Source organism: Chiloscyllium punctatum, chromosome 15 (assembly GCF_047496795.1).
Source record: "Chiloscyllium punctatum isolate Juve2018m chromosome 15, sChiPun1.3, whole genome shotgun sequence".
Taxonomy (NCBI): Eukaryota; Metazoa; Chordata; class Chondrichthyes; order Orectolobiformes; family Hemiscylliidae; genus Chiloscyllium; species Chiloscyllium punctatum.
Genome location: NC_092753.1, coordinates 35,443,403 through 35,462,335, shown reverse-complemented (window position 1 = coordinate 35,462,335; position 18,933 = coordinate 35,443,403). Strand labels below are relative to the sequence as shown.

General features: G+C 46.0%; 1 protein-coding gene across 1 annotated transcript in view; it reads right to left on the bottom strand.

The window, feature by feature from the left end:
• Positions 1 to 17,248, bottom strand: part of LOC140485903 (superoxide dismutase [Cu-Zn]-like) — a 62,457-nt gene extending 45,209 nt beyond the window's left edge. Inside the window, exons 1-2 of the mRNA XM_072584351.1 lie at positions 17,139 to 17,248; positions 10,138 to 10,234 (exon numbers count right to left, since the gene is read on the bottom strand). Of these exons, the coding sequence (XP_072440452.1) occupies positions 10,138 to 10,234; positions 17,139 to 17,213 (172 nt within the window). The 5' untranslated portion in view covers positions 17,214 to 17,248. The remainder of the gene's footprint in view (positions 1 to 10,137; positions 10,235 to 17,138) is intronic.
• Positions 17,249 to 18,933: the final 1,685 nt, after the last annotated feature.

The following is an 18,933-nucleotide window of genomic DNA, read 5'->3' as shown; positions in this document are numbered from 1 at the left end:
CCTCTGCCTAAAGCTCAAATCGTCCAACCCTGACAACATCCTTGTAAATCTTTTCTGAACACTTTCAAGTTTCACAACATCGTTCTGATAGGAAGGAGACCAGAACTGCACATAATATTCCAACAGTGGCCTAACCAATGTCCTGTACAGCCACAACATGACCTCCCAACTCCTGTACTCAATACTCTGACCAATAAAGGAAAGCATACCAAACGCTGCCTTCACTATCCTATCTACTTGCGACTCCACTTTCAAGGAGCTATGAACCTGCACTCCAAGGTCTCTTTGCTCAGCAACACTCCCTAGGATCTTACCATTAAGTGTATAAGTCCTGCTAAGATTTGCTTTCTCAAAATTCAGCACCTCGTATTTATCTGAATTAAACTCCATCTGCCACTTCTAAGCCCATTGGCCCATCTGGTCCAGATCCTGTTGTAATCCGAGGTAACCCTCTTCGCTGTCCACTACATCTCCAATTTTGGTGTCATCTGCAAACTTACTAACTGTACCTCTTATGCTCGCATCCAAATCATTTAAGTGAAAAAATGTAGAGGACCCAGCTGTAATAATTCTACCCGTAACTTTTCAAATAAAGCAGGGATAGGCCTTTCTCCCCAAGTTTTGTTATTTTTAATAGAATACATCTTTGTTGAACATTTTAAAACTGTTTCTTCAAATATTTCCTGTTATTTATCACCCCACTTTTTAATATATTTGATTAACCTTAGATAGATATGAGGGGCGAATGATGTTAGGTTTGTTTAAAATTTTTACTTAAGACTGTAAAAGTAAAGGTGGAAGCATTTGCAGCCATTTTTAGACAGAAGTGTTGTGTGGATGATCAAACTAGGCCTCAGGGTGACGAATTAGCTTGATGGAGAAGTTCCAGAGGGCTGCTGGGGAGAGTGCATGTAAGTGGAAACATTATGTATTGCAAGAAACAAAACTATCAGACAAACCGTATCCTGGTAGAAGTCAAACCAGGACAAAGACAAAAAAATCCTAGATAGCTGATCACCCCAGTTTAGCCTCCTAAGGTCCCAGAATCACAAATCTTAGTCTTTAGCCTACTGGATTCACATAATTTGATATGAACAAGCAGTTGAAGGAAACGTATACAGCAAAGGTTATGGGCCCCAATAAAACTCTCATTATACTGATGGAGACTTTTGGCTTCAGACTTAACCATTCCATGCTTTGGCAGACAGTTGCAGAACAATTACAGCAATGGCAATCAGGAAATTCGAACAGATATATTCTGCTCACTAAAGTCAGGATAAATTCAATCCAGTCAACCACTGCCCATCAGTCTCCATTAAACATCAGCAAAGGGATGGAAGATGTCATGAACAACCACATCTACCAACAGTTACTCAGCAATAAACTGCTCACCATCTGGTTCAATGTCTTTTAAGGAATGAAATCTCTTACTGGAAATCACACATTGGAAATTTCTGGCCTGTGTGTGATTCCAGACCCTCAGTAAGCTATTCAGTTCAAGGGCACGAGAGTTGGGCACAAACTGTTCTAAAAGATGAACTCAAAACGTTAAATGGGATAGTCTTTGACATCAAGGCAGCATCTATCTGAGCTTAGCACTAATAAAACTTTGCAAAATTGAAATCAATGGGAATTGGGGTTACAGTTATTCAGTGATTGGAGTTATACCTAGATCAAATGATGATAGCTGAGTTGGAGATCAATCATCTAATCCCGAAGTCATTTGAAGGAATTTCTCAGTTTAGTCCCCTAGATCCGGGAGTGTAGAACGGCTTTATTCAGGACATTCCCTCTGACATAAATCAGATGTGGAGATGTTTGCTGAAGATTCAACACTGTTTATTGAGTACCATTCACAATTTCAGATGCTGAAGATATCTATGCCAAGATGCAGCAAGTCCTGGACAAAATTCAAGTTTCTGATAAAGGATCAACATTAACTCTTTTCTCTGTACAGATGCTGCCAGATCTGCTGCATTTCTGCAAAACTGTTTTTTGTTCAGGCTTGGACTCAAAACTAGGAATTAACGCTCAAACCACTTAAAGAAACGGTTATCTACAAACTCTCACTTAACGTTCAACAACATTGCCGTGGCTAACTTCACCACTATAAACAAAGTGATCATCTGTGACTAGAAATTTAATTGCAGCATAATATACACATGCACCTTATGGCATTATGGCCACAACAGTAGGTCAGAAGCTGGGAATTCTAGAGGAAATAACTTGTTTCTTTAGTTCTTAAAAAGTGTCCATCATCCACAAGGGACTATTCAGGAGCATCATGGAATATTCCTTTCCTGCCTAGATGCATTCAGTTCCAAACACTGCAAGAAACCCAACATCATCCAAGACCAAACAGCTCACTGAACTGGCACTCCATCCAAAATATTAAACTTTTACTCCTTCCACTAGACAACACACGTGGCAGCAGAGTATACCACAGAAAAAATAAACTGCAACAATGCACCAAGTATCCTCCAATTCCATCTTTCAAAATCTACCACCTCTATTAAGTAGAAGATCAAGGGCAGTAGATGCATGGTAACACCTCAAGTTTCATTCCAAGCCACACATCATTCTGACTTGGAACTATGTCACTGTTCCCTCAATGCTTTGGGTTAAAATCCTGGAATTCCCTTCCCAACAGGATTCTGGATGTACACACACCACATGGATCGTAGTTGTTCAAGATGCCAGATTACTAACACCTACTCAGACATTTCAGGATGTGCAATAAATGCTCAAAACCCATGAATGGATAAAAAAATGTAGGTAGGCGGAAACAGAGATGAGGGGTGAAAGAGATGTAGCTCATGTTAAGACATGAGTAGTACTAATGCTCGAGTTCAGGTTTATGGAGGCCGAAAGGTGTAAATTTCACCAGAAAGGCATGCCAGGTGGAGCATCAGAAATACCTAAAAATGAGGTGTTAACCTGGTGAAGCTACAACATAAAACTATGTGCATGCCAAAGAAAGAGGCAGCATGCAAGAAACAGGTGAGGCTATCCACAACCAAAGAATCGGCTATAAGCTTTGTAGGAGAAAGTGAGGACTGTAGATGCTGGAGTACCAGAGTTGAAAAATGTGGTGCTGGAAAAACACAGCAGGCCAGGTAGCATCCGAGGAGCAGGAGAATCGACATTTCGGGCATAAGCCCTTCTTCAGGAATGAGGCTGGTGTGCCAAGCAGGCTGAGATAAAAGGTAGGGGGGAGGGGCGCTGGGAATACAATAGGTGTAAGGAGGTGAGGGTGACTGTGATAGGCCAGAGAGGGGGTGGGGGCGGAGAGGTCGGGAAGAAGACTGCAGGTCAAGAGGGCGGTGCTGAATCAGAGGGTTGGGACTGAGATAAGGTGGGGGGAGGGGAAATGAGGAAGCTGGAGAAATCTACATTCATCCCATGTGGTGAGAGGGTTCCTAGGCTGAAGATGAGGCGCTCTTCCTCCAGGCATCGTGTGGCCAGGGTCTGGCAATGGAGGCGGCCAAGGACCAGCATGTCATTGGCAGAGTGGGAGGGGGAGTTAAAGTGTTCAGCCACAGGGAGGTTGGTGCGTGTGTCCCAGAGGTGTTCCCTGAAACGTTCCACAAGTAGGCGGCTGGTCTCCCCAATGTACAGGAGACCACATCGCGTGCAGCGGATACACTAAATGATGTGTGTGGAGGAGCAGGTGAATTTGCGATGGATATAGAAGAATCCATTGGGGCCTTGGAGGGAGGCGAGGGGGGAGGTGTGGGCGCAAGTTTTGCACTTCTCACTGTTGCAGGGGAAGGTGCTGGGAGTGGAGGTTGGGTTGGTGAAGGGTGTGGACTTGACAAGGGAGTCGCGGAGGGAGTGGTCTCTCCTGAATGCTGATAGGGGTGGAGAGGGAAATATATCCCTGGTGGTGGGGTCTGTCTGGAGGTGACGGAAATGATGGAGGACGATACCATGTATCCGGAGGTTGGTGGGGTGGAAGGTGAGGACCGTGGGGTTCTGTCCTGGTGGCGATTGGAGGGGCGGGGTTCAAGGGCGGAGGTGCAGGAAGTGGAGGAGATGTGGTGGAGAGCATTGTCGACTACGTCGGAGCAGAAATTGCGATCTTTGAAGAAGGAGGCCATTTAAGTTGTTCGGTAGTGGAATTGGTGCTTCTGGGAACAGATGTGGCGGAGGAATGGGGAACATGGGATGGCGTTTTTACAGGGCGCAGTGTGGAAGGAGGTGTAAACTAGGTAGCTGTGGGAATCAGTTGGTTTGTAGTAAGTGTCAGTGTTGAGTCGGTTGCCCAACATAGAAATGGAGAGGTCTAGGAAGCGGAAGGAGGAGTCTAAGATGGTCCAGGTAACTTTGAGGTCGGGGTGGAAGGTGTTAGCAAAGTGGATGAACTGTTCAATCTCCTCATGGGAGCACGAGGTAGTGCCAATACAATCATCGATGTTGCGGAGGAAAAAGGTGGTGGTGCCAGTGTAGCTGGCAGATGGACTGTTTCACATATATGATGAAGAGGCAGACATAGCTGGGGCCCAGGCGGGTGCCCATGGCTACTCCTTTGGTTTGGAGGAAGTGGGAGGATTGGAAGGAGAAGTTGTTAAGAATGAGGACCAGTTCAGTCAGTCGAAGGAGGGTGTCAGTGGTACTGGTTGGGTCGGTGGGAGAGGAAGAAGCAGAGGGCTTGGAGGCCTTCGTGATGGGGGATGGAAGTGTATAGGGACTAGATGTCCATCATGAAGATAAGGCGTTGGGGGTCAGGGAAGCGAAAATCATGGAGGAGTTGGAGGGCGTGGGTGGAGTCCTGAACATAGGTGAGGAGTTCTTGGACTAAGGTGGACAGGACATTGTCGAGGTATGCTGAGATAAGTTCGGTGAGGCAGGAGCAGGCTGAGACAAAGGGTCAGCCGGGGCAGCCGGGTTTGTGGATTTTGGGTAGGAGGTAGAAACGGGCAGTGCGGGGTTGTGGGACTATGAGGTTGAAGGCAATGGATGGGAGATCTCCTGAGGTGATGAGGTTATGGATGGTCTGGGAGATGATGGTTTGGTGGTGGGAGGTGGGGTCATGGTCAGGCGGGCGTAGGAGAAGGTGTCTGCGAGTTGGCATCTAGCTTCAGCGGTGTAAAGATCGGTGCGCCAAACTACCACTGCGCCTCCCTTGTCTGCCAGTTTGATGGTGAGGTTAGGGTTGGAGCGGAGGGAGTGGAAGGCTGCGTGTTGAGGGTGAGAGGTTGGAGTGGGTGAGGGGGTGGACAGGTTGAGGCGGTCAATGTCGCAGCGGCAGTTGGATATGAAGAGATAGAGGGCGGGTAAGAGGCCAGCACGGGGTGTCCAAGTGGATGGGGTGTGTTGGAGGCAGGAGAAGGGGTCGTCAGAGAGTGGGCGAGAGTCCTTGTTGAACAAGTAGGCCCGGAGGTGAAGGCGGCGGAAGAAATGCTTGATATCTAGCCATGTGTCGAACTCATTGATCCGGGAGCGTAGGGGGATGAAGGCGAGGCCTCTGCTGAGGACTGATCGTTCATCCTCAGAGAGGGGGAGGTCTGGAGGGATAGTGAAAATACGGCAGGGCTGGGAGCTAGGACCTGGTGTGGGCTGGAGCTGGGAGTGGGGGCAGAGTTAGTCGTGGGGGCGGCGTGGTCTTGAGCAGATGAGTGACGTCACTGGGGGCGGAATTGGCTGTGGCGACGGCCACGCCAGGGGCGGAAGTGGTGCGCCAGGCAGAAATGGCGCTGGCCCCGGTGGCTGTGGTTACCGCGGCGGCCGCGCATCTGTTGGCGATGGTCTTCCTGGCGATCATGGAGGCGTTATCTGGGCGGCAATTGCGGAGGATATATGGCCGGTGGTGGCTGTTATCCGAGCAGCGGTGGGGGCAGAGGTGACGTCACCGTTCGCCGCGGCAGTGGTGACTGCAACGGCCGCGTGGGCAATGGCGCCAGAGCGGATCCAAAGGTCACAAGAAGGATCTGGAACGGTCGAGGAATTCGGAGTGTGGGGGTGAGTACATGAAAGGTTTTGTATTTACTTTCTTTGATGTTCGATATGGTTAGGAAAAAATCCTACCACTTCCTCCAAACCAAAGGAGAAGCCATGGGCACCCGCATGGGCCCCAGCTATGCCTACCTCTTCGTCGGATATGTGGAACAGTCCATCTTCCGCCTCTACACTGGCACCACCCCCCACCTTTTCCTCCGCTACATCAATGATTGTATTGGCGCTACCTCGTGCTCCCACGAGGAGGTTGAACAGTTCATCCACTTTACTAACACCTTCCACCCAAACCTCAAATTTACCTGGACTGTCTCAGACTCCTCCCTCCCCTTCCTAGACCTCTCCATTTCTATCTCGGGGGACCGACTCAACACAGACATTTACTACAAACCGACCGACTCCCACAGCTACCTAGGTTACACCTCCTCCCACTCTGCCCCCTGTAAAAACGCTATCCCATATTCCCAATTCCTCCGCCTCTGCCGCATCTGCTCCCAGGAGGACCAATTCCACTACCGAACAACTCAAATGGCCTCATTCTTCAAAGACCGTAATTTCCCCTCCGACATGGTCAACGACGCTCTCCACTGCATCTCCTCCACTTCCTGCACCTCCAATCACCACCAGGACAGAACCCCACTGGTCCTCACCTTCCACCCCACCGGTCCTCACCTTCCACCTCACCAATCTCCAGATACAACGTATCATCCTCCATCATTTCCGCCACCTCCAGACAGACCCCACCACCAGGGATAGATTTCCCTCTCCACCCCTATCAGCATTCAGGAGAGACCACTCCCTCCGCGACTCCCTTGTCAAGTCCACACCCCCACCAACCCAACCTCCACTCCCGGCACCTTCCCCTGCAACCACAAGAAGTGCAAAACTTGCACCCACACCTCCCTCCAAGGCCCCAATGGATCCTTCTATATCCATCGCAAATTCACCTGCACCTCCCACACACATCATTTAGTGTATCTGCTGCACGCGATGTGGTCTCCTGTACATTGGGGATCCCAACCGCCTACTTGTGGAACGTTTCAGGGAACACCTCTGGGACACCCGCACCAACCGCCCCGTGGCTGAACACTTTAACTCCCCCTCCCACTCCGCCAATGACATGCTGGTCCTTGGCCTCCTCCATTGTCAGATCCTGGCCACACAATGCCTGGAGGAAGAGCGCCTCATCTTCTGCCTAGGAACCCTCCAACCACATGGGATGAATGTAGATTTCTCCAGCTTCCTCATTTCCCCTCCCCTCCACCTTATATCAGTCCCAACCCCGGGATTCAGCACCGCCCTCTTGACCTGCAGTCTTCTTCCCGACCTCTCTGCCCCACCCCCTCTCTGGCCTATCACCCTCACCCTCACCTCCTTCCACCTATCGTATTCCCAGCGCCCCTCCCCCAAATTCCCTCCCCCCTACCCTTTATCCCAGCCCGCATGGCACACCAGCCTCATTCCTGAAGAAGGGCTTATGCCCGAAATGTCGATTCTCCTGCTCCTCGGATGCTATCTGGCCTGCTGTGTTTTTCCAGCACCACATTTTTCAACTATAAACCTTGTAGTCCTGCTACAGCTAGTCGTGAATGACAGCTGACAACTGACATAATGAAGAGCTCCATCTTCAAATGATGTGTAAACCCATCACCAGGCAGAAGTATTTACATCCATCTTCAACTATAAAACTGGATATTCCAACTTTTTCTCAAGTCCCCAGCAGTTTTCATCCAATTTGATTCACTCCATGTGACAAGAAATAGCCACCAGCCAAGAAAACAGTCCAGCAACAGGACTGAGGACTTGTGCCCCAGAACTAGCCATGCCCTAGTCAAACTTTTCTAGTGTAGATGCAACACTGATATCTATTCAGCAATGTGAAAACTTATATAGAAATGGCCAGTCAACAAAAGGTAGGACAAATCTAACCTGGCTGATTTCCATCCTACTTCTGTATTCTTGATCATCAAATTGACTGGAATCTCATCCACCATCAATCACGCCTTTTACCACTAATTCACAGTGGCAGCAGTGTGTACCATTTACAAGATTTACTGTACTGCAAAAACATATGAAGACTCCTTCAGTATAAAATTCCAGTCTTGAACTCTACCACCTAGAAGGACAAGGGCAGCAGATAGATCGAAACACCATCACATCCAAGTCCCCCTCCAAAACACACTGACTTGGAATTGTATCAACATTCCTTACTTATTTCTGGGTCAAAATCCTTGATCTCCCTAACGTCACTGTGGATGTCTCTACAGAGCAAAGTTTAAGGAGGCACCTCAACAGTATCTTCTCCAGGACAATTAGGAATGGGCAGTAAACGCTGGCCTGACCAGCAATTCCTATAAGCCAAGAAAGAGTTTTAAAAATTCATAATAGGAATGACTTTTCAGATAGATTCAAATAAACTTTCAGTTCTAAGCCACAGTTTTATATCCTAAATTGGCTAAGACTTTTAACTTAAACTGTGTTAAAATGAAGTCACTGTCTCTTTTTAAAGTATATTAAATGCCTATTCATTACCTTGGATTAAAGTTGGCAAACAGTTCACTAAGGTGTGCTTGGCCTCTTCAGCGCAATTAGAGTCATCGAGATGTACAGCATGGAAACAGACCCATCGGTCCAATTTGTCTATACCGATCAGATATCCCAGCCCAATCAAGTCCCACCTGCCAGCAACCGACCCATATCCTTCCAAACCCTTCATATTCATATACCCATCCAGATGCTTTTTAAATGCTGCAATTGTACCAGCCTCCACCACTTCCTCTGACAGCTCGTTCCATACACGTACCACCCTCTGCGTGAAAAAGTTGCCCCTTAGGTCTCTTTTATATCTTTCCCCTCTAGTTCTGGACTCCCTCGCCCCAGGGAAAAGACTTTGTCTATTTATCCTACCATGTCCCTCATGATTTTATAAAACCTCTATAAGGTCACTCCTCAGCCTCCGACACTCCACAGAAAGCAGCCCCAGCCTATTCAGCCTCTCCCTATAACTCAAATCCTCCAACCCTGGCAAAATCCTTGTAAATCTTTTCTGAACCATTTCAAGTTTCACAATACCTTTCAGTTAAGAAGGAGACCAGAATTGCACGCGATATTCGAACAGTGGCCTAACCAACGTCCTGTATAGCCGCAACATGACCTCCCAACTCCTGTATTCAATACTCTGACCAATAAAAGAAAACATTCCAAACACCTTCACTATTTGATAAGGGTTGATTTCTGGTAATCATATGATATTGTCTAACGATAATTCTTGTCAAGCACATGACTCCAATCTCTATGGGAGGTTAAAGAAAGCCCCTGTGAAAGACAGGATTGGCCTTTCAAAATGACTGACATCCCAGGAACCAATCAGGAGATAATAAGGAGTATCAATAAGATGACCATGATCTTTAAAACAAAAATCAAATTGACCACACACCACCTTGGCAATTTAAGACTGATCATATACTGTTTGTGCGCTAACAAGTTAGAGCTCAGGGATTCCACTGACCTTGGACAGATTTATTGTCTAACAAGGGTGAATACACAGTAACTTTTAGCAACCAAACACACAAGAACAAAGAAAATAGACTTCAATATAACACAGCAAAAAGACAAGTGCCCAATCAACCAGAAATCATGAGCCAATGTTTCAAAATGGATCAATTGATACCACTGCCTGTAGTCAACATCACTGTTCTGTACTTATTGTAATAAATTTAAAATCCAAGATATTTTTGAAGACATACTGATACCTGATCTGTCCTGTAATTTTCCCAACCGAGTCTACAATTGAGAGACCTAAGTCAATTACATTTAAAGTTAAATTGAACACTCTAGAACTTACAAAGCTTCATCCATCCCATCCCTGGCCTCCAAAGTTTCAAGTTCATGGCAGGACAACGATTACTTATCAATATTAAATAACTGCTACAGGAAAATTTAGAAATTTCATGGATAGCCATTAAGTTCAGTGAGGTGCCTAACTGTGGTGAACCAATGACTTTAACGACTGTGGTGAAGCAATGAGGAGTTGCCCAATTCAGCCAACAATCTGTAGAGGATTACAATTTATGATATTCTTTTCTCTTTCAAGTTATACATTTTACAAATTATTTGAGTGATTTCTGTTCTAATAGTTTTTCCCATGTTCCTTTGAATATCAATGACAAATAACATAAATACCTTTCGATATGTCTCCAAACGTGTGCACATGAAATCCATGTTTTCCAGGAGTCAATCCAGTAATTTCTCCATTTATGCAAGTCGAATGTCCACCTTCCTACAAGATAAGTATATATGTAAGGCATGAGCCTGGAGGACAGTCTCAGACTGAAGGCAGTCATGGAGAGGCGAGTCCCAGATTGGAGGCTGTAGTGGGAGGCGAAGCCATGAGTTTTGAAGCCCAGCATAATCTGGAGACTTGGACTGAAGCAAAAGCAGTCTGGATGCTAGGTGCTGGCACAGACAGGGGAAAAATTGAGTACTTTTTCTTTTCCTCTTTATTCTTATGGACTTCTATTTATTAAGTATTTGATACAAAATTCAAAGAATAAGTTTTTGTACATAGGTATCTTGTATCTAAATTGGCACCGTAAGCGGCAACATTACAAACTTTTCACTGAGCTCATTCGATTGCATGTGACAAGAAACCTGACTCATTCATTCATTCATTCCAATCTAGGATTAACATATTTTTAAAAAGGCAAATGTTGGGATAATAGTAGGAAATAAAAGTGAGAAATCGCTGGAAAAGCTGAGCATGTCTGGTAACATCTTCGGAGAGAAATCAGAGTTAACATTTCAGGTTGAGGGACCCTTGAGAGCATTCTGAAGGGTCCCTCTCACCGAAATGTAAACTGATTTCTCCCCACAGATGCTTCAGACTTGCTCAGCTTTTCCAGCAATTTATATTTTCGTCCCTGATTTACAGCATCGGCAGTTCTTTCAGTAGCACAGTCGTATTGAAAGGGAAATAAATCAGACAGCATTTCAAATGTGCCTGGCTCAGCAAAGTACAAGTTTTGAGGAAGGACACACACCTGAAACATGTAGGACATTCTATTTTCAATCCTGAATCCAAGTCACATATCTTTAGATGTTTTCTGCGCTGGAGATTCCTGGATAGGGGTATTGTATCACAAACCTATCCAGAAATCCAATGGTGAAATGATCTTTACAGAAACCATGAAAACCAAAAGAACTGTGAATGCTATAAATCAGGAACAAAACCAGAAAATGCTGGAAAATCTCAGCAGGTCTAGTAGCATCTGTGGATAGAAATCAGAATTAACATTTCGGGTCCAGTGACCTTTCCTCAGAACTAATGGTACTTAGGATGGGGGAAAGAGGGGATAAGGAGCAAACAATAGCTGGGTATAGAGGCCAAAGAGAGAGAAGAACAGTTGGACAGAAAAAGGAGTAGATCACAATCTGATGAGGAAGGTGAAAGGCTATTAATGGGCACTATTAGTGGCTAACAATGGGTTGTGTGTAATAGCAGACTATACGATAACAAGACCTGGTGTTTGTGGGTTGGGGTAAGGATATAGGAGAGCTCAAATCCCAAAGCTGTTGAAATCAGTACTTGAGTCCAGAAAGCTGCAGGATCCCCAAATGAAAAAGGAGGTGCTGTTCTTTCAGCTTCTGCCAGGCTTCGCTGGAACACTATAGCAAGCCCGAGACAGATGCTGGCCAGGGAATAAGGTGGTTTGTTAAAGTGACAGGCAAGTGGATGCGTCTTTTTTGCAGTCATTTTTACAAGTCTTTTCTCTGTCCACAAAACAAGATCTGACCTTCCACTTGCCTGTCACTCTGACACACCACCTTGCTCCCTGGCCAACATTACTGTCTCAGGCTTGCTGCAGTGCTCCAGCGAAGCTCAATGCAAGCTGGAAGAAGAGCAACTTATTTCCCAAATGGGAACCCTGCAGCCTACCTGCTCAATACTGATTTCAACAACATTAGGGCTTGAGCTCTCCCATGTCATTACCCTAATGCCACACACCAGGCATTGTTATCATCGTCTGCAATACACACAATCCATTGTTAACCACTAACAGTCCCCACTGATAGCTATTCACCTTTCTCACCAGATCATTATCCACTCCATTGTCTGTCCAACTGTTCTTCTCACTCTTTTGGCCTCCAAAAGAGCCTACCTATCACTTATTCCTTACCCACTTCTCTCATCCTATCTTCTGCATATAATCCAACATTTTCCTAGCTACCATCTGTTCTGAGGAAGAGTCACTGGACCCAAAATGTTAACTCTGATTCCTTTCCACGGATGCTGCCAGACCTGCTGAGCTTTTCCAGCAATTTCTGGTTTTGTTTATAGAAACAATGTCCCCTTTTGACTATTAGCTGTTGAGATTTAGAAGTCAGTAAGGCTTTTGCCCAAAACGTTGATTTTCCTGCTCTCCACTCTAACCTAGACTCTGATTTCCAGCATCTACAGTCCTCACTTTTGCCTAGATGGTACAACCAGTCAATTTCACTCCCAACCCTTTGACTGTCCTAATAACCTTAACTTTATTCTGATCCATTAATTCCCCATTCTCCCTTAATGGTAACTCCACTTAAACTTTCAACTCTCCACCAACCCACTTACCTGACCCTCGAACTTAACCATCACCTCCCACCCTACTCATCTACCACTGTAAGCAGTTGCCTCTCTACCTATTAACCACCCTAACCTCTTGGCATTCTTGCCACTCACCTTACACATTTACTAACATACTAAATAGCTATTTAAATATTCTAAACCTTTTCAGTGAATAAACATTTACCAGAATGTAGAAGAAAGTGAGGACTGCAGATGCTGAAGATCAGAGTCGAGAGTGGGGTGCTGGAAAAGCACAGCCAGAGCAAAAGAATCGATGATTCAGGCATAGGCCCTTCACCAGGATTCCTCAGTCGTTATGTCCAACAGGTTTATTTGGAAGCACTAGCTTTCGGAGCCCTGCTCCTTCATCAGGTGGTCGTGGAATATAAGATCGTAAGACACAGAGCTCTTCAATCATCTCGTGCACCAATAGTACAACAGGCACCACAACCTTGAAATTAAGATGGAGTCCACACACGCAGCCTGCACTCAGGGTACAGTAGTACAACTACAGGACATTGCTAAACAGGGAAGGCAACAAAACTACACCACATCCATGCACACCAAGAACAACAAATTGGAGAAACTTGGCAACACCACCAGCAGTAGCCAAGCCTGTCCTGGCACCACAGTGGAAAATGTTATCACCACAGGGAAGTCAATTGTCAACTTATCGGACCACACCCTTCAACAGGAAGAGATTGAAGTACTTAGCAGAGGGCTCAATTTCTGGCCCACCAAGAAAATGAAACTCATTTACAGAAACTCAGCACCCACAGACCAGTCGAGCTGGGAACATTCCTCGTAGCAATGGACGTTTCAGTACTCTACACCAGTATCCCCCACAATGACGGAAACGCAGCAACAGCCTCATTACTCAACACCAACTGCCAATCTCTGAGCACCATCTACAACTCATCTGCTTTATCCTCGACCACAACATTTTCACCTTTGACAACCAGTTCTTCAATCAGACATACGTAACAGCCATGAGGATCAAATTTGCATCCCAACATGCCAACATTTTCATGCACAGGTTGAACAAGATGACTTTGCTACGCAGGACCTCCAACTAACACTATACACCAGATGATATTTTCCCACTCTGGACCCATTGCGAGGAGTTACTGAAACAACTACACAGTGATATCAATGAGTTTGATCCCACCATCAAACTCACCATGGACTACTCTTTAGTATCTGTCTCATTCTTGGATACATGCATCTCCATCAAGGATTGGCACCTCATCTACCGCAAACCCACAGATAACCTCACGATGCTACTTCTCCAGCTTCCACCCAAAGCATATTAAAACAGCCATCCTCTATGGACAAGCCCTTCGCATACACAGGATCTGTTCAGGTAAGGAAGAATGTGACAGACACTTGTACGTACTCAAGGATATCCTCATAAAAACAGGGCACAATGCTCAACTCATGAATGCCAGTTCCAACGTGCCACAGCGAGAAACTGTAATGACCCCCTCAGGAGACAGACATGAGCTGCAACCCACAGTTGACCCTTCATTGTCCAGTACTTCCCAGGAGCTGAAAAACGTCATATTCTTCGCAGCTTGTAACACATTATCAATGAAGATGAGCACCTCGCCAAGACCTTCCCCTCCCCTCCATATATCTCGCCTTTCAACACCAAACCTCAAACAGATCATTATTCGCAGCAAACTGCCTGGCTTTCAGGACAACACCATACAACTCTGTCACGGTAGATGCTGCAAGACACCACCATTGCAACTGTCAACATACCACCATTACTGGTGGGGATACCACCCACCATGGATGTAGGTTTGCTCACTGAGCTGGAAGGTTCATTTTCAGACGTTTCATTACCATTCTTGGTAACATCTTCAGTGAGCCTCTGGACGAAGCACTGCTGATGATTCCTGCATTCTATTTATTTGTTTGGGTTGGTGATGTCACTTCCTGTTAGTTTTCTCAGGGCATGGTAAATGGGGTCCAAGTCAACATGTTTGCTGATAGAGTTCCAGTTGGAATGCCATGCCTCTAGGAATTCTTGTGCATGTCTCTGTTTGGCTTATCCTAAGATGGATGTATTGTACCAAAGTGGTATCCTTCCTTATCTGTATGTAAGCATTCCAACCAGAACTCTATGAACAAATACATTGACTTGGATCCCATTTACCACCCCTTGAGAAAAAGAACAGGAAGTGACACCACCACAGGAAATGATATCACCAACCCAAAGAAACCCAAACATATAAATATAAAATACGAGTTATCAGCAGTGCTTCGTCCTGAGGCTGACTGAAGATGTTACCTAGTATGGTGACGAAACATCTGAAAACGAATCTTCTAGCTCAGCAAGCAAACCTACATCCAGAACCTCAACCTGAGCTACAAATCTTCTCAATACACGCTACCACCCACCACATATGCAGCAGATGCTCGTGACTCAGCCAACGTTGTCTATCTCATATGCTTCAGGCAAGGATGTCCTGAGGCATGATACTTTGGCAAGACAAAGCAGAGGCTACAACAACAGGTGAATGGACACCACGCAACAATCAACAGACAGGAGTGTTCCCTCCCAGTCGGAGAACACTTAAGTGGTCCAGGACATTTGACCTCAGACCTTTGGGTGACCATTCTCCAAGGCAGCCTTCAGGACAGGCATCAACACAAAGTGGTCAAGTATAGGCTGATAGCCAAGTTCGGTACTCATGGGAATGGCCTCAACTAGGACCTTGGGTTCATTGTCACTACAGGTGACCCCACTGCACCACACACACACACACACACACACTCCTATAAACCCATACACTCCTATAGACCCTCTCTCATACACAAGCTCTTTCTCAGACACTCACACACGCACTCTCTCACAGACTTGTACCCCTTTACACACACACACACTCTCACAGAACCCACCCCCACCCCCCCTAAATATTGAGGGACTTAAAACAATCCAGGTCTTTTTTTAATAAATAATTTCAGTTGCATCATATTGTAAACTTTTGCTATAAATTCTGTGTCTTACAATCTCCGCAACCACCTGATGAATGAGCAGTGCTCAGAAAGCTAGTGCTTCCAAATAAAGCTGTTGGACTCTAACTTGGGGTTGTGTGATTTTTTTAAACTTTGTCCAACACCAGCACCTCCAAATCATTGTTTTATCAAGGACTCTAATATCAGATAGGCCCCATATTTCTGCAGGCTGATTTCAATCTAGCACAGGAAAAAAAATGAATAGGAACAACGAAACAAGTGATTGCTACTCGTGCACGATTCAGAACAAACACATCAAATCTGACACATTCACCGAATAGAACCTCAAACAGATTCACCTCAAACAAACACTACAAAACTGTACACCAGATTTAGAGATTCATTGGGAAACTCACGCTAAACACAATCTCTATGCAGAACCACACATAACACCATGCAAGCAACTGAGCACAAACATGCAAAACCCATTTTCACTGTCATGCCAGACTCTCTCAAACATACTCATTCCAATCACACACCAGACGCTCTGACACTCACTCTTGCCAAAGTACAGCAAACGTACTACCCAGTCACACATACTGCAAACCAACATACTCCCTCCCACTGTCATGTGTTCTTCACACACACCCTATTTCCAAACAAAGTTAAAAATCACAACACCAGGTCATAGTCCAACAGGTTTAAATGGAAGCACTAGCCTTCTGAGCACTGCTCCTTCATCAGGTGGTTGTGGAGTACAGCATTGTAAGACACAGAATTCATAGCAAAAGTTTACAGTGGGATGTAACTGAAATTATACATTGAAAAATACCTTGACACCTCATCGCCCCCAAGTCAAAGTGCTGCACGACATTTAGATTAGATTAGATTACATTACAGTTTGGAAACAGGCCCTTCGGCCCAACAAGTCCACACCAACCCACCGAAGCGTAACCCACCCATACCCCTACATTTACCCCTTACCTAACACTACGGGCAATTTAGCATGGCCAATTCACCTGACCTGCACATCTTTGGAGTGTGGGAGGAAACCAGAGCACCCGGAGGAAACCCACGCAAACACAGGGAGAACGTGCAAACTCCACACAGTCAGTCACCTGAGGCAGGAATTGAACCCGGGTCTCTGGCGCTGTGAGGCAGCAGTGCTAACCACTGTGCCGCCATTTAAATAGCTCCTATCAGCCGCCGAACGCCGGATAGTGTCATTCAGCCATAGGGATAATACAGCACGGTAAAAAGGGAGCGAGACTTATTGCGGACCAGGAAGACGATATGGATCTGGGAGCATCACATTCAGTAACTCAAGTTCTCCAACGCCCAACCAACAGCAGCAACTTTTACAAATCTCAGCTGTTTGCTCACATTTAGGTTTTTTTTAAGCACATTAACACGGGGGGAGGGGGGGGTGTTGGAAACGAATGATACTTTAACTGAAATACCAACACACGGATTTAACTATCAGAATTTGCCATTTGTTCCGCCATTAACAGGCGCTTCGTTCAAAAGCTTAGCACGTGCCTCCGCATCCAACCGTCACCTGATCCTCGAAGGCCGGATTTATTCCTGGTTCGAGTAGAAAATAGATAGTACTCACGGCTGTTCTCAAACAAATTGTGCCAGTGGCGGAACCGGGACCCTTCAGGACACAAACGGCCTTCCTAACCTCCATAATGCCCCGATTTCAGCTCCCGGTATAACGGTCGGACAGGCAGCGAACGAACTGCGCAGCCGCATTGCAGCGTCCCTCTCCCTCCACGCAGGCGCACTTTGATGGATCAACTCGACAAGTTCCCACATGTTTAGATTAAAGTGGTGCTGGAAAAGCACAGCAGTTCAGGCAGCATCCGAGGAGCAGGAAAATCGACGTTTCGGGCAAAAGCCCTTCATCAGGAATAGTGGCAGGGTGCCTGCAGAGTGGAGAGATAAATGAGAGGAGAGGGGAGAAAGTAGCATAGAGTACAATGGGTGAATGGGGGTGGGGATGGAGGTGATAGGTCAGAGAGGAGGGTGAGGGGAAGGGAGCAAAGAGTACAATGGGTGAATGGGGGTGGGGATGAAGGTCATAGGTCAGAGAGGAGGGTGGAGTGGACAGGTGGAAAGGGAGATAGGCAGGTAGGACAGGTCATGAGGGTGGTGCTGAGCTGGAAGGTTGGAGCTGGAGTGAGGGGGGGGGGGGCGGAAACGGGGAAATGAGGAAACTGGTGAAATCCACATTGATGCCCTGGGGTTGAAGTGTTCCGAGGAGGAAGATGAGGCGTCGGGTGGTGAGGCAGCGGCGGTGGAGGAGGCCCAGGACCTGCATGTCCTCAGCAGAGTGGGAGGGAGAGTTGAAATGTCAGGCCACAGGGCAGTGGGGTTGATTAGTGCTCGTGTCCTGGAAATATTCCCTAAATCGCTCTGTTAGGAGGTGTCCAGTCTCCCCAATGTAGAGGAAACCGCATTGGGTGCAATGAATACAATAAATGATATTATGTGCTGGTAAAACTTTGGATGTGGAAGGCTCCTTTGGGGCCTTGGATGGAGGTGAGGGAGGTGTGGGCACAGGTTTTGCAATTCCTGCGATGGCAGGGGAGGGTGCCAGGAAGGAGGGTGGGTTGTTGGGGTGGCGTGGACCTGACCAGGTAGTCATGGAGGGAACGGTCTTGGACTGGGGTGGACAAAGTTAAAAATCACACAACACCAGGTTGTGATCTAACAGGTTTATTTGGAAGTACAAGTTTTCAGACCACTGCTCCTTTGTCAGGTAGCCAGTGGGGCAGGATCGTAAGACACAGAATTTATAGTAAATTTTATAATAAGTTATATATTATAAATTCTAAGTCCTATGATCCTGCCCCACGAGCTACCTGACGAAAGAGCAGCGTTGCGTCGGCTTGTACTTCCAAATAAACTTGTTGGACTATGTGGGATATAGGTAAAGTAGTGTTACTTCTGCAATCATAATTACTTATGCAAGGTAAATGAACTCACACTAGTATATAATTGTTTCAGCCAAGAGCTGAGTCAACAAGAATGAAAACTATGTGAAGGAAATACATAATTGTTTTTGTATTAGCTAAAATGTGCATGCAAGAATGAAATGTGCCTTCAAACAATGGTAGATGTAACAGACAAATAGATAAGGTGCTGTGAGGGGAAGGGGTTAAGCTAGATACGCCTGTACAAACAGTAGTTATAAGTATCTATTTCCCGCTTCTGCAAAAACAAGAACAAACCACAATCAAGAAGTCATAAGGTCATAAGATCATAACAAGTGAGGGAAACAGATGTTAGTGAAGGAGGATATACCTAACAATGGACCACGGCGGGATGTGGCCAAATGGCCTTGTGAGGCCAGAAATAAGCATTTTGTCACAGACAAGGCCGGATAAGGCAAGAGATGAACAAGA